Here is a 21,365-nt window from a genome sequence, read left to right as displayed (position 1 = left end):
TTAATTTATTGCAATTCAAACTTTTATAGTAACAGATAATATATTTTATACAGATTCAATAAAATTTATTTTCTTATAATTCAAACTCTTCAGTTTTATTTGGACTGAGAATCGATAGTAATTTATTTAAATTGAGACGTAATTATTATTATTATTATTATTTGTAATTTTACAACTCCAAATAAGATAATATTTTTTTGCATGTTTTGGTACATAATTTATTCACTTCCAGAAAAAAAGAAAAAAAAACTACTCGTAATAAGAAAAAAAGTAGATAAGCAGTGGATATTATTTTTAAATGAAAAAAAAAATAGAAACGCGAGCCAAAAAAAGGAGAGTTTTAGGCGGTTGAAAAATGGCCCTACAAGCTCTATATATATAAAATATCAAATCACTTATTTTTTTCACACACCCCCCCCCCCCTCAAAAAAAAAGCAAATTTCTTCTTCAGTTTTCTCTCTTTCGGTCTAAATTCTCTTCTCTTCTTTCGCCATGGATCCTTACAAGGTATTTTTTTTTGTTCAATTTCTATTGAAGATTTTTTTTGTACTCTATAGATTTTTTTAAAAATTTGATCTGTATGATTGCTGATGATTTCTTTTGATTTTCCAAAAAAGGATTTTTTTTTGTTAGTTGTTAAATTTGAATTTGTGGATTGTTATTTATCGTGTGAAACGTATTTGTTTTCCTTTTTTTTTTTACGTTTTGATTGTGGTATGCGTAGGATGTATGCGGAGAAATTGAGATTTCGAATTTTTTTTTTGGTTTGTTTGAGTTTTTCTGGTTTAATTTGGCAGTTGAAGCTCATTTTGCCCTAGTTTTATGTTTTGGTTTGGGTCTCTTTTTTGTTGATTTAAAAGAGAGTTTGGTTTAGTGTGTGTAGTTTGATATGATATTCGAGATAATAACTATTAGTTGAGTAACCAGAAATCTAACTCCTGTTTTCGTATCTTTTATGGTTTGGTAAGGGTATTCGTGGAAGATAGTTTAGTTTTTGTTTATATTTTTGGTAGTGCAACTTTTTGGAAATTGATAGAACTAGACTTACTTGCGTTTCCGGTGGATTTTTGGTTGGTATATATATTATATGTGAACATTTGAGGTTCGTGATTAATGATTGTGAGATTTGATGCAGTATCGTCCTTCAAGTGCTGCCAATTCCCCTTTCATGACAACAAATTCTGGTGCTCCAGTGTATAACAACAATTCTTCCTTGACTGTTGGAGCTAGAGGTACTTTTTTCCTTCTCTTATCTTTCTTCTGGTGTGTAAAGTTTGCTTTTTTATTCTATTTTTTGGTATAAGAATATATTCCCGACCTTGTAAAGGAAGGGAGATTGATAAGTTGACAGCACAGAAGTTAGTTTGGGTATTTTAAGGCTTAGTTGATTGATAAGAACAATTATTCCTTCTAGCTTGTAATATTTTGTGCGCGAGGGATACCAGATTCCAGTCTGATATATCTTGTTGTTTTAGGGGCATGCATTTGGTTAGCTACTTTAATGGTTAAGATGATAGAAGTTGAGACAATATAGTGTCTTTCATCTCTGGGTGCATATGTTCCTATTTATATTTCTGAATCAGGTCAGAAAGTGAATGTGTCACCTGATCTAGAAAAAGTGTTATCTAGATGGTCAGTTATTGAATGGCAACTAATGAATTGCTTTACTACTTTTGTTCTTGGACATACGCTTTGAAACTCTTCTCTTTTGAAGAGTTATTTAACATAGTATGAGTAACATCGTTCATAACAGTCAGCAGAAAATAGTGTAATAAGATAGAAAATGTAGATGGTAGAAAGATGGAAACAATTCATGATGGGAACTTCAAGACTATCATTTTTCACTATTTCTATGTCATTTGAATAATTTGAAGCAGGCAAGAATTGGTAGAACTTGATTAAAGTGCTAAAGAGCTCCTTGCATCTTTCAAATCATGCAATATGTCCTGTGTAATAGAGGTGCTTTTCATGAGATCAGTACAAATAAAATTCTGTAGATTTCTGTTTTAGGAATATCAGAATAAAATTTGCATCATTTTCCAGTTCTAGTGGATTTCGCACCATGGATAAGAATATTGAAACACGTTATTCATTTTTCAGGGCCAATTCTTCTCGAGGATTATCATCTGGTGGAGAAGCTTGCCAATTTTGATCGTGAGAGAATCCCAGAGCGCGTTGTTCATGCCAGAGGTGCCAGTGCTAAGGGTTTCTTTGAAGTCACACATGATATATCCCATCTTACATGTGCTGATTTTCTTCGAGCTCCTGGGGTCCAGACACCTGTTATTGTGAGGTTCTCTACTGTTATCCACGAGCGTGGAAGCCCTGAAACCCTCAGGGACCCTAGAGGATTCGCTGTAAAATTTTACACCAGAGAGGTAATTTTTAATCAGATGCTAGCTTTTTCTTGCAATGTCTTCATTACAGATTGTTATTTATCAGTACCCTAAATCATATGCCTGTCAAGCTGATAAGTAGTGAGCATTGCCGAAACACAAGCTTATATTTAATTTCTCCCTGGCTTTGGAATCAGCAATTGATTTATAGAACAGGTTGAAGTAAGGTTAAATATTCTATATGAGAAGTGTTTGGTTTGAGCCTTTAGTGATGCTTAATTTGCATGATTTTCCATTTGGTTGTTCCTCTTGAGTAATATTAGACAGCAACACTTTTGTTCAGATTAATAGTCTCAATTCACTCTCTCAATCTCAGTGCAATCCAACTGCAACTGTTTATAAGCCCAAACACCATGCTTAGATCATAAAATCATTTATGTGGTGCTGTATTGGAATGGTTTTGGTCACTCATTGATTTCGAAAAAATACGATGTTGAAGGGAGTATTCACTTGTAAAAGAGAGTGTTCAAAATCAATTAAGTGTATCAAGTTTCTTCTCTTCCCTGGTTCTTGTTCTCATGATTTTTATCTGATGTAAATAACCATTTACTTAATGGCCATTTTCTGTTTCCTGAACAGTGAAGGCACTGCACTTCTTTTGTGTTTGCTGAACATGAATGTGCTGCTTTCATGAATTGTTTTTGTTGAATCGGTATTTGTCTTCTGTTCGTGTTGCTGAACAAACGTACTGCACTTCTCTTTACCTCTGCATCTGTGCTCATTTTTGTATTTCAGGGTAACTTTGATCTGGTTGGAAACAACTTCCCTGTCTTCTTCATCCGTGATGGAATGAAGTTCCCTGACATGGTTCATGCACTAAAACCAAATCCAAAGACTCACATTCAGGAGAACTGGAGGATCCTTGATTTCTTCTCTCACCATCCAGAGAGTCTTCATATGTTCAGTTTCCTGTTTGATGATCTGGGTATCCCACAAGATTACAGGCACATGGATGGTTTCGGTGTTAATACCTACATGCTGATCAACAAAGCTGGGAAAGCACATTATGTGAAATTCCATTGGAAGCCAACTTGTGGAGTCAAATGCTTGTTGGATGAAGAAGCTATTAAGGTCGGTGGAGCAAATCATAGTCACGCCACCAAGGATCTCTATGATTCAATTGCTGCTGGGAACTATCCCGAGTGGAAACTGTTCATCCAAACTATCGATCCTGATCATGAAGACAGATTCGACTTTGACCCCCTAGATGTAACCAAGATCTGGCCTGAGGACATCTTGCCATTACAACCAGTTGGTCGCTTGGTATTGAATAAGAACATAGATAACTTCTTTGCAGAGAATGAGCAGCTTGCTTTTTGCCCTGCCATTATTGTCCCTGGTGTTCACTATTCGGATGATAAGCTCCTCCAGACTAGGATATTCTCATATGCTGATACCCAGAGACACCGTCTTGGGCCAAACTATCTGCAGCTCCCAGCTAACGCTCCCAAGTGTGCTCATCACAATAATCACCATGAAGGTTTCATGAATTTCATGCACCGTGATGAAGAGGTATAGTACATCTTTGCTATGCATATTGTGGGTGCAGTAATATTTAGTGGATTCTCTTAAGTAGAAATATTTATCCACTTCACAAGGATAGAGAAGGGGTTGTTAATCATGTTATTAGACTGGTTGTTCAGTTGTCTATGTGAACTTAAGGAAGGCAGGAGTAGGTACTTTGGTCTGATTATGAAGCCAAGTTGTGAATTTTGGTTGCCACACTACTTTAAGAGTGCGTGCATTGATACTTCACACTCTTTTGATGTTTTAACCTGATGCTGTATGCTTTTACAGGTCAATTATTTCCCTTCAAGGTTTGATCCTTGTCGTCATGCGGAGCAGTACTCAATTCCTCCTCCTGTCTTGACAGGAAAACGTGAAAAGGTGACAGTTTATTTTATCGTTCACATCGAAAATCTTGTTTTTTGGTGCGAAGTTGATTTTCATAAATATCTATATTCTCCATTTTATCTAGTCTTGTTTCCTCCATGTGGTCTTGATTGTAAACCGTGACGAGTTTATTGCAGTGCATCATTGAGAAAGAGAACAACTTCAAGCAGCCAGGAGAACATTACAGATCTTGGGCACCGGACAGGTAGTCTAGTTCCTTTGCTATTTTCACTCACCAACTTACCACACCTATCAAGTAAGTACTTATCTGCCGGCCTTGTGATTGCAGGCAAGAAAGATTTATCTGCAGATGGGTTGATGCTCTATCCGATCCTCGAGCCACTCATGAAATTCGCAGTGTTTGGATTTCATACTGGTCACAGGTCTGAGTTCTTTCCCTTACATGTTTCTTTAGCCCCGCATTTATCCTGAAGGACACACTGATAATAATGTTTGTTTTGGCATGAATATGCTGCAGGCTGACAAGTCTCTTGGTCAGAAGCTCGCATCTCGTCTCAATGTAAAGCCTACAATGTGAAGGTGATAAACGGTATATCCAAATGTGTTGCTGTAGTGAAGAAGTAATCCAAGAAAACAATGTTTGTTTTGGTTGTGTACTGTTTTGGTGATTGGGGTTGTATGCTTGTACCAAACAAACTTTCTTGTATTAATTCTGACGTTGCCGTCACTTGAATAAATTAAACGTTTTAGTCTCAAGTATCTTTACTCAGTTTCATTATGTTCTACCTTTTGAAGTGCATTTCACCGCGGATGGATATACATATTGATAACTAATTTACAGTCACTTCCCGTTAAAGCATCGACCTTTGAAAAAAATAATTTGGAGAATTCGATTACTAATTCTTTTCTTAAAAAGAAATGTTCTAAACTACTAGAAGATGGGGTCTCACCTAGAAGATGGGGTCTCACCTATAAATTTTATGAGTACTATTTTAGAAACACAAAACACCATGTCGATGGACCTTCTTAACTCATTTATAATTCTCTCTCAAAATTAGTTTGTTTTTATCCCACCTATAAAATCTGATCGAAAAGAAAATATGTATATTAATTTCATCTCATTTAAACTTTATCTATCATTATTTTGTGATTGAATTCATCGACAGTAGAATACTTGAGAACATGAATATATGAGAAAACGTTCATATAAGACACTTTTGACTCATATTTTTTTAAAATTTCTATGCGTGTTCATACGTATCAAATAAGTTAATAATGTAAAATATATCATATCTTTCAAAATATACCATCAATCTTAACATATATGAGGTTTTACATCTTATTGCAGCCTAAATATATAATTAAAAAGAGTTGATATATTTAATTGATTGAATTGCTTACATAATGAAACACTTGAAAGTAAAAATTAATGGAGTAAGTGCAATTCCTAATTTGATTTTTTACTAATTAACATGAAATAGCCGTACGTGCATAAACACTAGTAAAACTAAAGGAGTAAAGTGCAATTTCTGAAATTATATATATGTGGTGGACTAGGCTCTTAAATCTTCTTCTCCGATCAATTAAATTCCGAATCTTTGTTTCTTTCAAGCCCTAATTCGGTCGGCGGCGGAAGAAATCAGAAATGGGAGCGAGCAGCGATCCGAACCAGCAAGATGGCTCCGACGAACAGCAGAGACGCTCCGAGATCTACACCTACGAGGCTCCATGGCACATATACGCTATGAATTGGAGTGTTCGCAAGGATAAGAAGTACCGTCTCGCCATCGCTAGCTTGCTTGAGCAGTACCCGAACCGAGTTGAGATTGTGCAGCTTGATGACTCCAATGGTGAGATTCGGTCCGACCCGAAACTCTCATTTGAGCACCCCTATCCGCCTACTAAAGTTATCTTCATACCTGATAAGGAGTGCCAGAAGCCGGACCTTATCGCTACATCCAGTGATTATCTTCGGATTTGGCGGGTCGCTAGTGATAATAGTCGGGTTGAAATCAAGAGCCTACTTAATAACAACCGGAACAGTGAGTTTTCCGGCCCGTTAACCTCATTTGACTGGAATGAAGCTGAGCCGAGGCGAATTGGTACGTCGAGCATCGATACTACCTGCACTATATGGGATATTGAGAGGGAGACTGTGGATACCCAGCTAATTGCTCATGACAAGGAGGTTTACGATATTGCTTGGGGTGGTGTTGGAGTTTTTGCTTCTGTTTCAGCTGATGGCTCCGTTAGGGTTTTTGATCTTCGTGATAAGGAGCATTCTACGATAATCTATGAGAGTTCCGAGCCGGATACCCCTCTTGTACGCCTTGGATGGAACAAGCAGGATCCTAGGTACATGGCCACCATAATAATGGACAGTGCAAAGGTTGTAGTTTTGGACATTCGTTTCCCTACACTTCCCGTGGTGGAACTACAGAGGCACCAGGCTAGTGTGAATGCCATTGCCTGGGCTCCTCACAGCTCTTGCCACATTTGTACTGCTGGCGACGACTCCCAGGCGCTTATTTGGGATCTCTCTTCTATGGGTCAGCCAATAGAAGGTGGATTGGATCCAATTCTGGCTTATACTGCAGGTGCGGAAATCGAGCAGCTTCAGTGGTCCTCATCCCAGCCTGATTGGGTTGCCATTGCCTTCTCCAACAAGCTTCAGATTCTAAGGGTGTGAATTAGCTATTCTCGCTCGCACTTCAAGCAGCTGCCCAAGTATCTTCTTATTCAGTCTTCCTGCTAGCAACATTCTTCTCTAAGTAAAGTTTTTTTTTTTGGTATTTTATTCCCAAAATGAAAAAAGAGGCTTATTACTGACCGTAGTTAGACCTGAACAGCTTTTGCTATCTCTTGCACCTAGGGCTCTATTATCATAGAAGTAACTGGAATTCACATTGTCTGTGGGATTCAGTTCGTCAGCATTGTTGTGGTTGGTCTACAACTTCTGTAGTTTGTATTATGTTTATTGAAAAACAGCAATTGGACTAATCAAATCATATGTGTTCTGATGTTCCCGGGAGGATTTTTTCTACATTAAGGAACTGTTTGTACTTCAACATGCTGGGCTTTCTAAATTGTTACTTGTAAGATAAATACGAGTAGTAGCTTAAACTTCTTATCAACTGACAATGAGAGTTTCAAGGGTCATTTAATAACCATTCCGAAAAGTTACTTTCCCTTGAAACATCTGAAATCTGAGTCATTCAGAAATGAGCAAAAGGATAGCAACATGTCTTTCCATCTTGTAATTGTATTTAATAACAGGATTAACTTTCAATGCAACCTACAATTCTCTTGTGAATCTACGTGTGTGTGTGTGTGTGTGTGTATGTATGCAAAGTGAATCTACTTTTTTTTTGTGTGTGTATATATATGCAAAACATATTTAAAATGTGTACATATAAGATCACACTCATTTTTAACCCACAAACTCTAGATTCTATATTTACCTCTGTCAGTTCAAAGAGTAGGTATCTCCAATGGTTTCTGAATAACCAATACCTGTAATCAGCTACTCCCAACACCTAAATTTTGGAACTCAGTGTAATTGTCCTAAATGGAGTGATCAATTGACTAATTTGATTAGTGATAAATAATGTTATTTAACTATATTTAGTGATAAACTTGGATAAAAAACATTTGTGACTCTTGAGATCATGATCGAAGAGGGAGTCATAAATGTATATGATGCAATATTCCTGTTTATACAGAGGAGGATTTCTTCTGTCGGATTGAATGTGTCTTGGAATTGTTTCCCAAGTTATTGAAGCAAAGTGACATGTTTAATCACTTGCCAAAAAATTTGCTCAATGAACGATGGAGTTTTAATGGGCGGAAAGAGAATTTTCCCCGAAATGACACCAGTGTCGCGTGCGCATCATACTCACTTGCCTTTATTGAGCATTTGATAATCAGCACTAGTGTGACAACTCCACACACCTTGATGAATGACAACACAATGTCAAGAATGCAGACAGTATAGAGTGGTGCATAAGTGATTGAAGCCCAAAGGTGGGCTTATTATAATTGTTTGTAATTTGTAGTTGGGATAATATAACACTTAGTTGATCATATATCATGATGAAATTACTATCTAATTTATTAAGAATCTAATTGGAGGTATTAATTGATCACTAAATATAGTTAAATAATATTGTCGATCACTCCATATGGTTAAATGAAATAGTTCACATCAAATTAATCAATTGATCACTCCATTTAGGACGAATACACTTTGTTATGATGAAGTTACTATCTAATTCATTAAGAGTGTAATTGCAGTTATTAATGATCACTAAATATAATTAAATATCATTGTTTATCACTAAATATGGTTAAATAAAGTAGCTTGCATATTGGTCACTCTATATATGAAGAATACACTTAGTTTTTGCGATGATGCTTATGCTTGCTTTTGGTGAAGGGTGAACTTTTTCATTGTTGAAAACTCATTTTTGAATGATATGTGGCGAATCTGTATAATTTTTGGTATTGGTAGTGTGTAGTTTTTCATTGTTGAGACTTGAGACTTAAAATTTGATTGACTTTCTTAAAAAAAATAAAAATTGGATTGATATACAGTGAATCAGAACATGCGATACAATGGAATAAAGCAGATTCAGAAATGGTTTGGTATCTTATGATGTGCTGGATTAATGTGGGAGGTAATGTTAGTCAGAAGAAGTGGTGGAGAACACCCCAGCATGCATATGGTGGACTGTGTGGAAGAAAATGAAGGTTAGGTGTTTTGAAGATTGAAGCAGTTCCATCCAGAGAATGAAAATGAATTGTATTTTGTTATTTTAACTTTGATGTGAAGAAAACAGTGGTGAGGAAACTAAAACTCTTATTAGAATTATTAGGATTCTTGTAAGAGAACAAGGCCACACTTCTGCTTTCATTTGTAATTATAAATATGACTCCAACACAGCCTTTGTGCTGATGGTTAGTATACTGTTATCTTTCTCAACAAAGAAATGTTTGGTATCGTAGCAGAATCTTCCTTGACTATTTAACATGCAACTAGTCCACGAGCAGCTTGCTTTTTGCTCTGTCATTGTTGTCCCTGGTATTTATTATTCGGATGATAAAGATTTTCCTGACTAGGAAATTCTCATACTCTGATACCAAGAGACTCTGCCTCGAGCCAAACTATCTGCAGCCACCAGCATATGCTCCGAAGTGTGCTTGTCACTTTAATCACCATGAAGGTTTCATGAATTTCATGTATCGTGATGAAGAGGTATAGTGCACCTTTCCCCTGCTAATTGTTGGCACAGTAATCTTTTAGTGAATTGCAAAAGTAAAAATGTTTATCTATTACACAGGGAAAAAGGGTTTCAAGCATGTTATTACACTAGTTGTTGTGTTATGTATGTATATGTGAACTTAGAAAGGCAGGAGTAGGTACTTCAATCTGATTATGACACCATGTTGTGAAGAAAAATGACCTTTGGTTCCTACACTACTTTAATGGTGCATGTGTGGATTACTCTAACTCTTGTGATGTTTTAACTGGATGCTGCATTATTTCCTGTCAAGGTTTGGTCCTTGTTGTTATGCAGAGAATTAAACAGTTCCTCCTTGTGTCTTGACAACGAAGCACAACAAGGTGATCCACTCTGTACTTTATTAGTGATGTTGAGAATCTTGAATTTTTGGTGTGAAGTCGATTTTCATAAATCAGGTTTGAGTTGTGACCAACCAATTTTTGACCTTATCTGGTCCACTGTAGAATATTGATATTCTCCACTTTTCCTCCATGTGTCTTGATCGAATAGCGTGGGCAGTTGACACTCTGTCTATTTGTTGTTCAGCTTGAAATTTTGAACTTCGATTTTCATAAGACAGATCTGTCCAACCAATTTGAATTTCATCCAGTCCACTGTTGAATATAGATATTGCCCACTTCTCCTAGTCCTGTTTTCTGATCATTTTGTTGACGGGGGAGTGTGAAGATGGCCCTTCATTTATTTATTCTTCACCCTGGTAATCACGAGCATCTGCTGTCAAGTTGGGTTCATTATTTGGATTTTGTCCAAACGATCTCAGACCTCATCAAGTCCATATAAAAATATAGATATTTTCCATTTCTGCTAGCGCTTTTTTCTTGTCGTCAGCTTTGATTACACACCCATAGAGTTCCAACTGTAGTAAACTTAAGTTATCTGATGCTTTTCGGCACGTGCCTGGCTATGATGGCACCAGTGATAACTCTGTTAATGTGAAGAGCTTGAATGATGAATGATCAGCAAGCTTCCCTTTACATATGAAAATGTAGTTAATGAGGCTATGTTTCATGGAGTTCGTTCCCTATTGAAGTCCACCGGAAATATATTTTGGTTTGTCCTGTTCATTGTATTCTTTTCCTTTTCATATGTGGGGCTTTTAGCATCTCTATTTATCTGCTGGCTTTGTTATTGCAGGCAAGAAAAGAAAGATCTACCTGCAGTTGGATTGAGGTCTCTATTCGATTCTCAACTCACTCATGAAAAATACACAGGTCTGAGTTCTTTCCCTTAGATGTTTATTTAGTCGCGGCCCATATAGATACTGAGAGAAATAAATATTACAATCCTTTGCATGAAATGTGCTGCTGGCTGACAAGTTTCTTGGTCAGAAAATCACATCTCGTCTCAATGTAACGCCTCCAATGTGAAGGCAATAACAGTATATTCAAATGTGTTGTGTCCTGTAAGGAGTAATCCAAGAAAACAGTGCATCTTTTGATAGAGTATTCTCTTTTGGTGATTGGGTTGTATGTTAATTCTCAATCCTCTGTGCTTAAATGAAGGAATGGGGATTCATATTAGCCTACCTCAATTTGTTTGGGACTGAGGCTTAGTAGTAATTGTTGGAACTCTAAATAAGTTAAAAGTTGTATGTTCAAGTACTATATTTTGATCATTTTCATTCTATTATACTTTGTTTCACTCACCCAGTTTACATGCTAAAACTTAACCATCCTTGCCATATATTTACCTTATCAAAAAAAAAAAAAAAGCAAATACATCAAGAAATGAACAAAAAGGGGTGGTAACAGCTGTTCCATTTCAGAAATAAATGATGGATATAAGGCGGATTTTGCGAATTCAGTTAAACTCTATCGTTTTTTATTTGGACTATGTATAACGATGTAAAAAAAAATAAAAAATTGAAATGTATAGGTAATCGCAACTAAATTTCGGGATTGAACCCGGATGGTAGTGTCAAAACGCAATCTTATTATTAAAGATTGACAATATTTTTTGAAGGCTAACAAAATCATAATTCGACATGTCTAGAGTGACTATGATAATATCACAAAATTCTATTCTATGTACGCCACCGTATTGAGGAGAGAGTAATCATTGCCACATCAGCTATATATGTTTATTATTGTCACGATACCTAATGTGTTAAATTATTAATCTTTGAAAAAATCGATATACGATACATAGAATAAAGCAGAATCACAAATTTGCTTTGGTATCTTTAGCAGAATCCTCATTGACCATTTACAATAGGAAATCTGTCCACAATTATCATTAATATAGTCTTTAATCAATCTTTATGATAATTTGGTGTACATAAATATCGTAAGATAAAGTCAAAGCAAGAAGATAAGCGTTGAAGACTGCAATACAAACACTTAAAACTAATATTATTGGTTGGGGCTAAAACTAATAGCATAGGTAATCACGATTCCACAACAAGTACAACTCTTAATATTGTCAACTTACTACGTGGGCAACGAACTTTCTTCAATAATAATATTATAAGATTTAGATTCAATTAAAATTATTATGTGTGCGTAGATAAGTGAATCACTTAGAATAAGTCATAGATATTAAAGAATATGCACAAAAACTTTTACAAAATTACATTCAAAAGTATCTAACAGGAAAATTTAATTAAGAGATTAGTTCAATGTATTCTGCTTTCATTTTAAGATGGGTCGTTTAAGATTTTCATACATGGATTGAGGGCTAAGCTAGCGAGATAATTAAGACTGTTTTTTTTTTCTTGAATTGAGAGTCTATTGAAAACAACGTCTTTACCTCTGAGATAAGTCTGCATACACTTTATGATTTCCATATCTACTTTATTAACATTGAACCGAATTCATATTTATTTGGATGGTTAATTGAAATGCATTTAAAATTCTCGAAAAAATTGCAAAAACTATACAAGATAATACTCATCATATTATGTTGATATCATTTGATTATGGAGTATAAGATATTAATTTGACTTTTATATTCTATGAATAATATATAATCATGCAAATTGAGGAAATATTAAGATAATAGTTTAAAAATTAGTTACAATGTAAAGATCAAATGAAAAAAAACAAAACTCATGGTCAATTAGACAATCAAATTTAATTTTCAGATCAAATAGGCTTGATACGTCATAAGTTAAGAGTAATTATAATTAAGAGTAATTTGATAGTAGAAGCAATATAAAAATAAATATTGCTGATCAAATAGCTACCCACAAGTTGCTATAATATAATTTTAAATTTATAAATATACCTTTAGCAAATACTTATGTTTTTATAGGCATAAAATATCATGTCATGGTTGATATTATAAGTACTAAAAATACCTTCTTCTTTTTTGTTTTAATAGTATGGTATTCAGGTCGAGTCGTTTTTGTCTAAAATCTATTAGCTTGATTAATATAATTTAAATTCGTATCACATATAACTCACTAAAGAGTAAAACCTAATCAAAGCTTACTTTTTAGTATATGCCAAAAACATTTCTTTCTTAATTTTTATATCTCGCCTAGCATCGTCGTATAAAATATATATATATATTCTCTTTTTTTTTTTTAATTTTACCTATCTTAATTTGATGAAATACAGAGTTTATTAGAGAGAAGAAAAAATACGTGATATTATAATAAAAAAAGTTATTACATACAAAAAGTAATATATATATATTTTGGATCAAATCTTTGGGTTTTTAATTATTTGTTTAGGTCATATATTGATTACGTATGATCCCAAATGCTTTTTAAAAACAGTAGCAGTATATAATTTAAAAGATAGTGCTCATCATGTTGACTTGAAGCCAAAAAGAAAACAAACTTTTTATAAAATGTTTTGTGTGGATGGAATTTCATTATCGGCCAGAGTAGGAATTAATATTCTTTAACTTAACAAATAAATAAATAAAAATATGAATTCAATATTTTTACACTATGGTATAAATAATTTTTACATTATCCCCTATAAATATAATGGGTTTCTATTGATTTTCAGCTTTCCTTCATTTTTCAAGATGTTAAAAGAATCTTATACTATCAAGGAATATAAATAAAATTCAAATTAAATAAGGTTATATGCGTTACTCTAAAATAACTTAGCTTATTGTTTTATTTATTACAATGTGAACATATAAAATTTATCGGTTCAACTTAATTATTATTTGTTACAATTTAAACGATAGTGTCACCAATTTATTCATTCATTACATTTTGAATACGATTTACCGATTACAACTTAATTATTATCCGTTTCAAGTGTCACAAGTTCGGAATTGCTATATATTGTTAAACCCTTTCTATTTCCTTGTTAATTAAGTTTTAAGGAAAACTTAATCTCTGTTAATTGGAGGATTAGCATGTGAAGGGCCCTTTAATTTGGACAGTGATGATTCCAAAGTGAGTATGATGGAACAACTTGCTATTTCTTTACATATTCTTTGGTTCCATTTCTTTAATTACATTCATAAATAATACTCAACCAAGTGGAGTCGCTTTTTTGGTTAATTTTAGAATATTAGACATAATAAGACAGTAAATTAAATAATAAGAACAACAATAATTGTAGTCAAGGAAAGAAAGGATTTATAATTTATAATCAAAAGTAACATGTAAGAAGAAAACTAAAAGCAGAATAATAATGGTAATTAGTCAAAAAAAAAATCACTCTAAAATGTGTAATTATTTTTTTAAAAAAAAAGGGAAATTGACAAGAAGAAGATGGGTTATCATTTCAATGGAGTTTCACATGCTTATATATTTTTCTATTCTATCTCTTTTTGAGTAATATTTATCCATTGTTTTTTTTTTTTTGAAAAATTTAAACTATATTCTTTTCTGACAATTCATGCGAGTCCTCCTAATGACACACACTAAACCAAAAGTACAAAGTAATTACATTTTAATTCTTAACCTAGATCAATTAAATGAATTTTTTTATATAGTGAGTGAGAACTCATAGTTATCTTTTATATAATACTACCTCCGTTAATTGTTACTTATCCACTATTGATTTTGTACAATTCTTAAGAAATTATAAATAGAGAGGTAATTTTTACCATATATCTATTTGAATATAATAAATGCAATACGGAAATAACTACTAATTAATGATAAAGGTAAATTAGAAACTAAGTGTAAATTATCTCTTGATTTCATAAATTGGACAAGTATTGTTGGACATCTATTTTTAGTATAGTGGATAAGTAAAGATGGACGGAGGGAGTATAATAATTGGTACTCCCTCCGTCCCATATTAAATGGATATCTTACTAAAAATGTTTGTTTCATACTACTCGATCACTTAATAAATCAAGATAGAATTAATTAAATTTTTCCTATTTTACTCCTACAATTAATATGGTCTTTTGAATGCAAACAATTCTCAATACTAGCTATTTCAATAGTCTATGTATATTGCATTGATATAAACAAATGACAAAATGATAAAATCTCCCAATATATTAATAATTTCTTAATCACCGTATAAAATTGGAAATGTCCATCTAATATATTACGGAGGGAGTATATAATTTAATTTCAACTTGGAATTAATGAAGTCTTCCTAAATGTGGTCCTCGTGGTCCTAATGTGTTGTTGGTTGTGGAGTTGAGATTTGTATTAACACTACCTAAAATTACACAAAAATGTTGTCATGAATCTGATTACCCATATACTTAAGACATTAAACTATTAATAAATTCTTACTAATCTATCACGCGCTCTAATTATGAGTAGAAGCACGCCCCAATCACATTCTCTTATTTTGTGCTTGAAGTTTCTTACGTCACTTTTACACGCGACATTCGCTGCGCGTGAGAAAAAAGTTGTTTTCCTTTTTGCAAAATTGCAAGTTGATTGTTATTTTAACATTTTCTCGAGGGGGGACGTCACAAAGCATCTAAATATAGTAATGGGGTAAATAGGGGAGTGGCAAACACACAATTCTCTACTCACAATGCCACCAAAAAAAAAAACACTTTTTTTACATTTTGTGTTTTCTTGAGCTATTAAAGAGTCTATAAAAATCAAATATTTTTTCCCATTTTGAGTTTTCTTGAGCTAATAAAGATTGTAAAAATCAAATCTTTTTACCTTAATAAATGTTTGTTACTTACTTTTTTTGAGTTTTGGATTAAAATGGGGTTGTTTCTTGATTTGTAGGTTGACTTTATAAATGGGAATCCCCAGAGGTTAGGTTGGGGTGGGGTGGGCGTGGGGGGTGGGGGATTAGGTGGTGGGGTCAGTACTTGGTAAGTGGAATCTTCTCTTGTAGGCAGACTTTGCTTGAAGGGAATCATATTCAAAAGAGCTAATGACAGAATATGTAAGAGAAATAGATAGAAAGAGAGAGAATAATTTGTGATTGTGGGTTGTGGAGGGGATTTCAAGAGGAAAGATCTAAAGAGGGACATTTAGTCCCTACATATGTTTTTGTTTTGTTGCTGATGTTGTTGTTGCTTCTTAGACAACCACAAGAAAATTTTCTCAGCAAAGTTTTGACCTTTGCAAATTGGAATATCCAAGAATCATTTTTTCATAGTGAGTTCCTCCCACCTCTTCTTCTTCTTATTCATCTTTTGTCTATGTTTTCAACTTGGATGAAATCATCTTGTACACACTTTCCTATGGCTAGAAACAGTTTTGCCTTTATGTCTCATACATATAACTAGTTCATCTTGAATTTTATGTAAGCCTATTCATGTACATAGTAATCTAGTGATGTGCAGTTTTCATTTTCTTCTTTTTGGCCTCATTTCTTGCAACTTTCTTTTGCTTGAGACACTGTTGTATAGATCTATATTTTGGTGGTAGCTGGTTATTTCTTCTTCTACTTTTTTTTTACTTTGGAATAAGATATGTATACCAAGATTACAAAACCCAACTTGGTGGAATATGTTGATTTCTTCATATATTTGATTCTTGGAGCTAAATATCCTCTTTTTGTTGTTTTTGTTTTATATTCTTTGGTTCCTCTATCCTTGTTGCTTTACTGCTGATTCTCAGTGAGAACATAAATTTGGCAGATTTGGTTTTTCAAGACTGGAGCTTTTTAAAGTTAGATTGTATCTAGAAGGACTGATTAGTGATTACCAAAAATTTGGATCAAGTACAGTACTGATCTTTGGAATTTGAAGACAGGTTTGATTCAATGGATGAACGCGTTATTCCTTCGAATCCGTTGTTGACAACCCCATCTGATTATCTCATGGATTTGGATTACATGGATGGACTCTTTTTAGAGGGATGTTGGTTGGAGACTACTGATGGTAATGAATTCTTGCAACATAGTCCAACCATCTTCAACACGCCATTTGACTCTTCTTTTATGTGGCCTACAACTATAGATGCCAGCAATGTAGAATTTAATGGAATCTCATCAAAGGATGCCCAACAAGAAAAGCAAAGGCCATCTTTAACTGAGAATTTGTCGACAAACCATTGCCAAGAACTAAATTATGCTAAAGTTCAGTCTTTTGGTGAGAATATGAACAATGCCATGTGCACTTCAGGTCTATCTGAAAACCATTTTGTTGAAGCTCCTGAGTTGAACAAAAGGTGGTGGATTGGACCCAAAGCTTCATCGTCTGTAATGGATCGATTGTTTTGGGCACTCGGGTACATAAGAGATTGCTCGAGGGACAAGGATATCCTTCTTCAACTATGGGTACCAGTAAACAGGGATGGCAGGCGTGTGCTCAGCACAACTGATCAACCTTTCTTACTAGACCTCAATTGCCCTCAGCTTGCTAACTACCGTGAAGTCTCTGTAAACTATCAATTTCCTGCAAATGAAGATTCCAAGGAGATTGTTGGATTGCCAGGACGAGTGTTTGCAGATAAAGTTCCTGAGTGGACGCCGGATGTTAGATTCTTCCGAAGTGAAGAATATCCGCGTGTTGAACATGCACAGCAGTATGATGTACGTGGCACTCTTGCTGTTCCCGTATTTGAACAAGGCAGTCGTAACTGCTTGGGTGTTATTGAAGTTGTCATGACCACACAGAAGATCAAGTATCGCTCAGACCTTGAAAGTATGTGCAAAGCTCTTGAGGTTTGTCTTCTTTATCTCTCAGAAACTATCAATTCCCTCTAATTTGTTTTCACTACCCTACTCCGCTAAGTAGTGGAACTATATATGCATGTGTTTATTCATGCTAAGTATTATATTCTGTGCATATATGCTTCCAAATCTGTTATATCTTTATGTGCTTCATGTATAAAAATATAGTTCACAAAGACTCAAGCTGAATTCTGAAACATCAATCCCCAAATGAATATAAATTCGATGGAAGTTACAGAGATTATGACAACAATAGTAGTTTTTTTAATTTTTTTTTGTGAGAATGAAACGATAATATTACTCTTGTAGTCGTATTATTGCTCTTGTAGTTTCTTGTCCTTTGATTTCTATTACTATTTATACTTCGACTATAATATTATTTTGTTGTAGTACTATTATGTTACTATTTGTTGTTTTAGGTACTATTGTTACTATCTGTTGTCTCTTGTACTTCTTTTTTCTGGATTGCTTTGAACTGTTTTTTTTTTATCCGGGTGTCTATCGGAATCAACCTCTCTACCTCTAAGGTAGGGGTAAGGTTTGCGTACACTCTCTCCTCCTCAGACCCCACTTTGTGGGACTACACTGGGTATGTTGTTGTTGTATATCTTCACTTTGCTAATTTCTCTAATCATTTGATGTTTTTGTCCTTTATTTAATCCTCATTACTGCTCTTGGTTAGGGGTCAGATTGTACCTAAGCTGCATTCTGTTTATCACGATATTTTGGTGTTTGTATTTAGTGTGCGTGAGTCTTGCTTTTGTTCTCCACACGAAATTGCTTGTTTGTCCACACTTTGGTAAATATAGTGAGGGTCCAGTTTTCTGAAATTCTCCCAAACTTCTTAATAGGCTGTCGAGCTCTCGACTTCTGAAGTTTCAACTGCTCAGGATGCCAAGGTAATTGGTCTGAATTTGCAAAATATTGTATTTTTGAAGACCATAATCTTTTTCAGCATGATATATGAGATATTTTTATCAGGTATGTGATTTGAGCTACCAAGCCGCATTACCTGAAGTTCATGAGGTTCTGAAGTCTGCATGTGAGACACATGGATTGCCGTTAGCTCAGACATGGATTCCATGCGTTCAACAAGGCAAAGGGGGTTGCCGCCATTCTGAGGAAAACCTTATTCATTGTGTTTCCACAGAGGATTCTGCTTGCTATGTAGCTGACCCCCGCATTCAAGGTTTTCATGAAGCTTGCTCTGAGCACCATTTGCTCAAAGGGCAGGGTGTTGTTGGGAGAGCATTCATGACTAATCAACCATGCTTTTCAGCTGATCTTACCTCTTACAGCAAGTCGGAGTATCCACTTTCTCATTATGCAAAAATGTTTGGACTGCAAGCTGCAGTAGCTATACGTCTGCGTAGTATCTCAACTGGTTCATCTGATTTTGTATTGGAGTTCTTTCTACCCTCAGACTGCAGAAGTCCTGAAGAACATAGAAAAATGCTTACTTCGTTATCAATCATCATACAAAATGTTTGCCGGACTTTGAGGGTTGTGACAGACAAAGAGTTGCAGGAAGAAACTGTTTCTATGGGCGAAGTGGCAAACCACACAGTTGAGCAACATAAAGAGCACACTGAAACTTCTCAAGAAAGGACATCGTGGACCTCTTGTGACGAAGAGTTCCAGGAGAGTTCTGTTATGTCTGCATTCCAGGATGAAAAAACAGATGAAATGCTGAGGAAAGATTCGGTGGAGTTTAGGCACCGTAAGAATTCTGCTTATGAGGAGAGTGTCTCTCGAAATCTGGGTAGAACAGGAGACAGGAGACGTGCGAAGGCTGAGAAGACTATTACCTTGCAAGTTCTTCAGCAGTATTTTGCTGGTAGCCTAAAAGATGCTGCAAAGAGCATTGGTGGTAAGTAACTTAATACTCCCTCCATTTCAATTTGTTTGTCTTAGTCGTACTTTTCTTTTTAGTCCGTTTCAAAAAGAACATTTTTTGAAACTTTCCAAATGGCATGTTTAAAACCACAAGATTAAAGGACATTTTGGTACATTCGATCTTTAATCGAAGACCACAAGATTCAAAAGTATTCTTTACTTTCTTAAACTCTGTGCCAAGTCAAAACCACACAAACAAATTGAAACGGTGGGAGTAATTTTCATGGATAAGATCCAAATTTCGCTGTGTGCACTTATAACTCTACTTTCTCATATATATTTTTTAAACTTTTAAGCTGATCCTATTGTTTTTTGCTGCTTCTTCCTTCCCCTCCTTACCTATACTCTCTTGAAATACAGTTTGTCCTACCACTCTGAAGAGGATATGCAGGCAGCATGGAATTAAACGCTGGCCTTCTCGAAAGATCAAGAAGGTTGGTCACTCCTTACAAAAGATCCAACGTGTTATTGATTCCGTTCAGGGTGCCTCTGGCACTTTACAAATTGAGTCCTTCTATTCAAACTTCCCAGAGTTGGCATCTCCAAATGCATCAAGAATGAGCCCTTTTGCAGTCTCAAAGTCGAATGAACATCAAACAGCCTTGAACACGCAACAAGAGGGATGCATTACGAGCCCCAATCCTGATGCATCTAAGTCGCCCACCTCTTCCTGCAGCCGAAGTTCAAGTTCAAGTCAATGTTGTTCATCCGGGACAAAGCCACAATCTCACCCTTTGAATATTGTTGGCGATGAAGATGTAATTGTACAGGAAGAGTCTGTAGGTAATGCAGTGAAAAGGGTTAAAAGTGAACCAGAGCTTCATTTATCAAGTGAAGCACTGAAGACCATACCAAGATCTCAAAGCCATGCCTGTGTCGCTGAGAATCCTAAATCAGAAAGCCTTCTAGTGAATAAGAGTCCATCGATATCTCAAGAAGAAGCTCCACGTGTAAAAGTAACACACGGAGAAGAAAAGATTAGGTTTCGGATGCAAAACAGTTGGAGATACAGTGATCTTTTGAGAGAAATTACAAGGCGGTTTGGCATAGATGATCCTAGTGGACTTCAACTCAAGTACTTGGATGATGACTCCGAGTGGGTTCTATTAACATGCGATGCAGACTTGGAAGAATGTATTGATGTTTGTATGTCTTCCCAAATGATCAAGCTCATCTTAGTTCAAGATTCACAGCATCATTTCGGAAGCTCTTTAGGTAGCAGCAGTCCTATATTAGTACAGTAGACAACTGGTATACCCCCTAGTTGCAAGTAGTTGCCAAAATGAATATAGTTTCCTTTTAGGATTAGATTTGGTATGAGACTGGAAGAAATGTTGGTTGCTTAATTGTAAATTCATTCTGTTTGAGTTTTCATGTTAGTCAATCCCTTTGACTGTTATGAATTAGTATTGAGCCGTAAGGCTATTATTGTTTTATCTAGAGTACTTAAAACTCATTATAATTCAAATAAATAATTTGTTAAAATTTTAGTTATTTTTTGCGTATGATATTGGTTTTGTGTCAAAAATACTGAGTTCAGATGAACCTATTGCCCAAAGTTTAAATGCTGAGTTTAGAATTATTATTTTTTTTCTTTTTTTTTACCCCCATTTTGGAGGATTTATAGTGTTTCCACACTTCCCCTCCAATGTGACTCGAACCCAGGACCTACCGGTCGTGGGTAGAGGTGCTTAACCAACTGAGCAACCCTCACTTGTCTGAGTTTAGAATTTGACCTTTCTCTCTTTGCTGATTCTGATTCTATATTGCACATTTGTACCATACTTGGGATCTGCTGTTAGAAGTTTTAATGGTCAAAAAATAATGATCTGAGCATAATGGGCAAATGTTGAGAGGATTTCTATCTGACTTATGCATAAAATACAACAACA

The 21,365-nt window shown here is 35.0% G+C and overlaps 3 protein-coding genes across 5 annotated transcripts; all 3 read left to right on the top strand.

The window, feature by feature from the left end:
* The first annotated feature begins 416 nt into the window (after positions 1 to 416).
* On the top strand, positions 417 to 5,006 carry LOC129902081 (catalase isozyme 3). Its single transcript, XM_055977114.1, has 8 exons — positions 417 to 507; positions 1,136 to 1,232; positions 2,101 to 2,378; positions 3,132 to 3,908; positions 4,194 to 4,283; positions 4,427 to 4,494; positions 4,579 to 4,672; positions 4,768 to 5,006. Exons 1-8 carry the CDS (start codon positions 493 to 495, stop codon positions 4,825 to 4,827), a joined length of 1,479 nt encoding a protein of 492 aa, XP_055833089.1. The 5' UTR covers positions 417 to 492; the 3' UTR covers positions 4,828 to 5,006.
* Positions 5,007 to 5,812: 806 nt separating this feature from the next.
* On the top strand, positions 5,813 to 9,213 carry LOC129902082 (WD repeat-containing protein LWD1). The gene is made up of 2 exons (XM_055977115.1): positions 5,813 to 6,977; positions 8,844 to 9,213. Exon 1 carries the CDS (start codon positions 5,896 to 5,898, stop codon positions 6,937 to 6,939), a length of 1,044 nt encoding a protein of 347 aa, XP_055833090.1. The 5' UTR covers positions 5,813 to 5,895; the 3' UTR covers positions 6,940 to 6,977; positions 8,844 to 9,213.
* A 6,587-nt stretch (positions 9,214 to 15,800) lies between these two features.
* On the top strand, positions 15,801 to 20,967 carry LOC129902414 (protein NLP4). Of its 3 annotated transcripts, none has more exons than XM_055977646.1 (5): positions 15,801 to 16,055; positions 16,652 to 17,568; positions 18,429 to 18,476; positions 18,559 to 19,447; positions 19,834 to 20,967. In XM_055977646.1, the coding sequence occupies exons 1-5, from the start codon at positions 15,962 to 15,964 to the stop codon at positions 20,715 to 20,717; spliced, it is 2,832 nt and encodes a 943-aa protein (XP_055833621.1). In that variant the 5' UTR covers positions 15,801 to 15,961; the 3' UTR covers positions 20,718 to 20,967. The 3 variants fall into 3 exon arrangements, with proteins under 3 accessions (XP_055833621.1, XP_055833624.1, XP_055833623.1); XM_055977649.1 differs by having other exon boundaries at positions 15,931 to 16,055; positions 16,656 to 17,568; XM_055977648.1 differs by having other exon boundaries at positions 15,967 to 16,055; positions 16,541 to 17,568.
* The last annotated feature ends 398 nt before the right edge of the window (positions 20,968 to 21,365 follow it).

This window comes from Solanum dulcamara, chromosome 9 (genome assembly GCF_947179165.1).
Source record: "Solanum dulcamara chromosome 9, daSolDulc1.2, whole genome shotgun sequence".
Classification (NCBI taxonomy): domain Eukaryota; kingdom Viridiplantae; phylum Streptophyta; class Magnoliopsida; order Solanales; family Solanaceae; genus Solanum; species Solanum dulcamara.
This window is presented reverse-complemented; position numbering and strand designations above follow the sequence as displayed.

Excerpts from the sequence above, each read along its gene's own strand:
- LOC129902081 (XM_055977114.1), top strand. Across the intron at positions 4,284-4,426 it reads TGACAGGAAAACGTGAAAAG|TGCATCATTGAGAAAGAGAA; the intron begins GTGACAGTTTAT and ends AGTTTATTGCAG. Across the intron at positions 4,673-4,767 it reads GGATTTCATACTGGTCACAG|GCTGACAAGTCTCTTGGTCA; the intron begins GTCTGAGTTCTT and ends AATATGCTGCAG.
- LOC129902082 (XM_055977115.1), top strand. The coding sequence starts at position 5,896 with ATGGGAGCGAGCAGCGATCCGAACCAGCAAGATGGCTCCGACGAACAG.
- LOC129902414 (XM_055977646.1), top strand. The coding sequence starts at position 15,962 with ATGTTGTTGTTGCTTCTTAGACAACCACAAGAAAATTTTCTCAGCAAA. Across the intron at positions 17,569-18,428 it reads GTATGTGCAAAGCTCTTGAG|GCTGTCGAGCTCTCGACTTC; the intron begins GTTTGTCTTCTT and ends ACTTCTTAATAG. Across the intron at positions 18,477-18,558 it reads CAACTGCTCAGGATGCCAAG|GTATGTGATTTGAGCTACCA; the intron begins GTAATTGGTCTG and ends TATTTTTATCAG.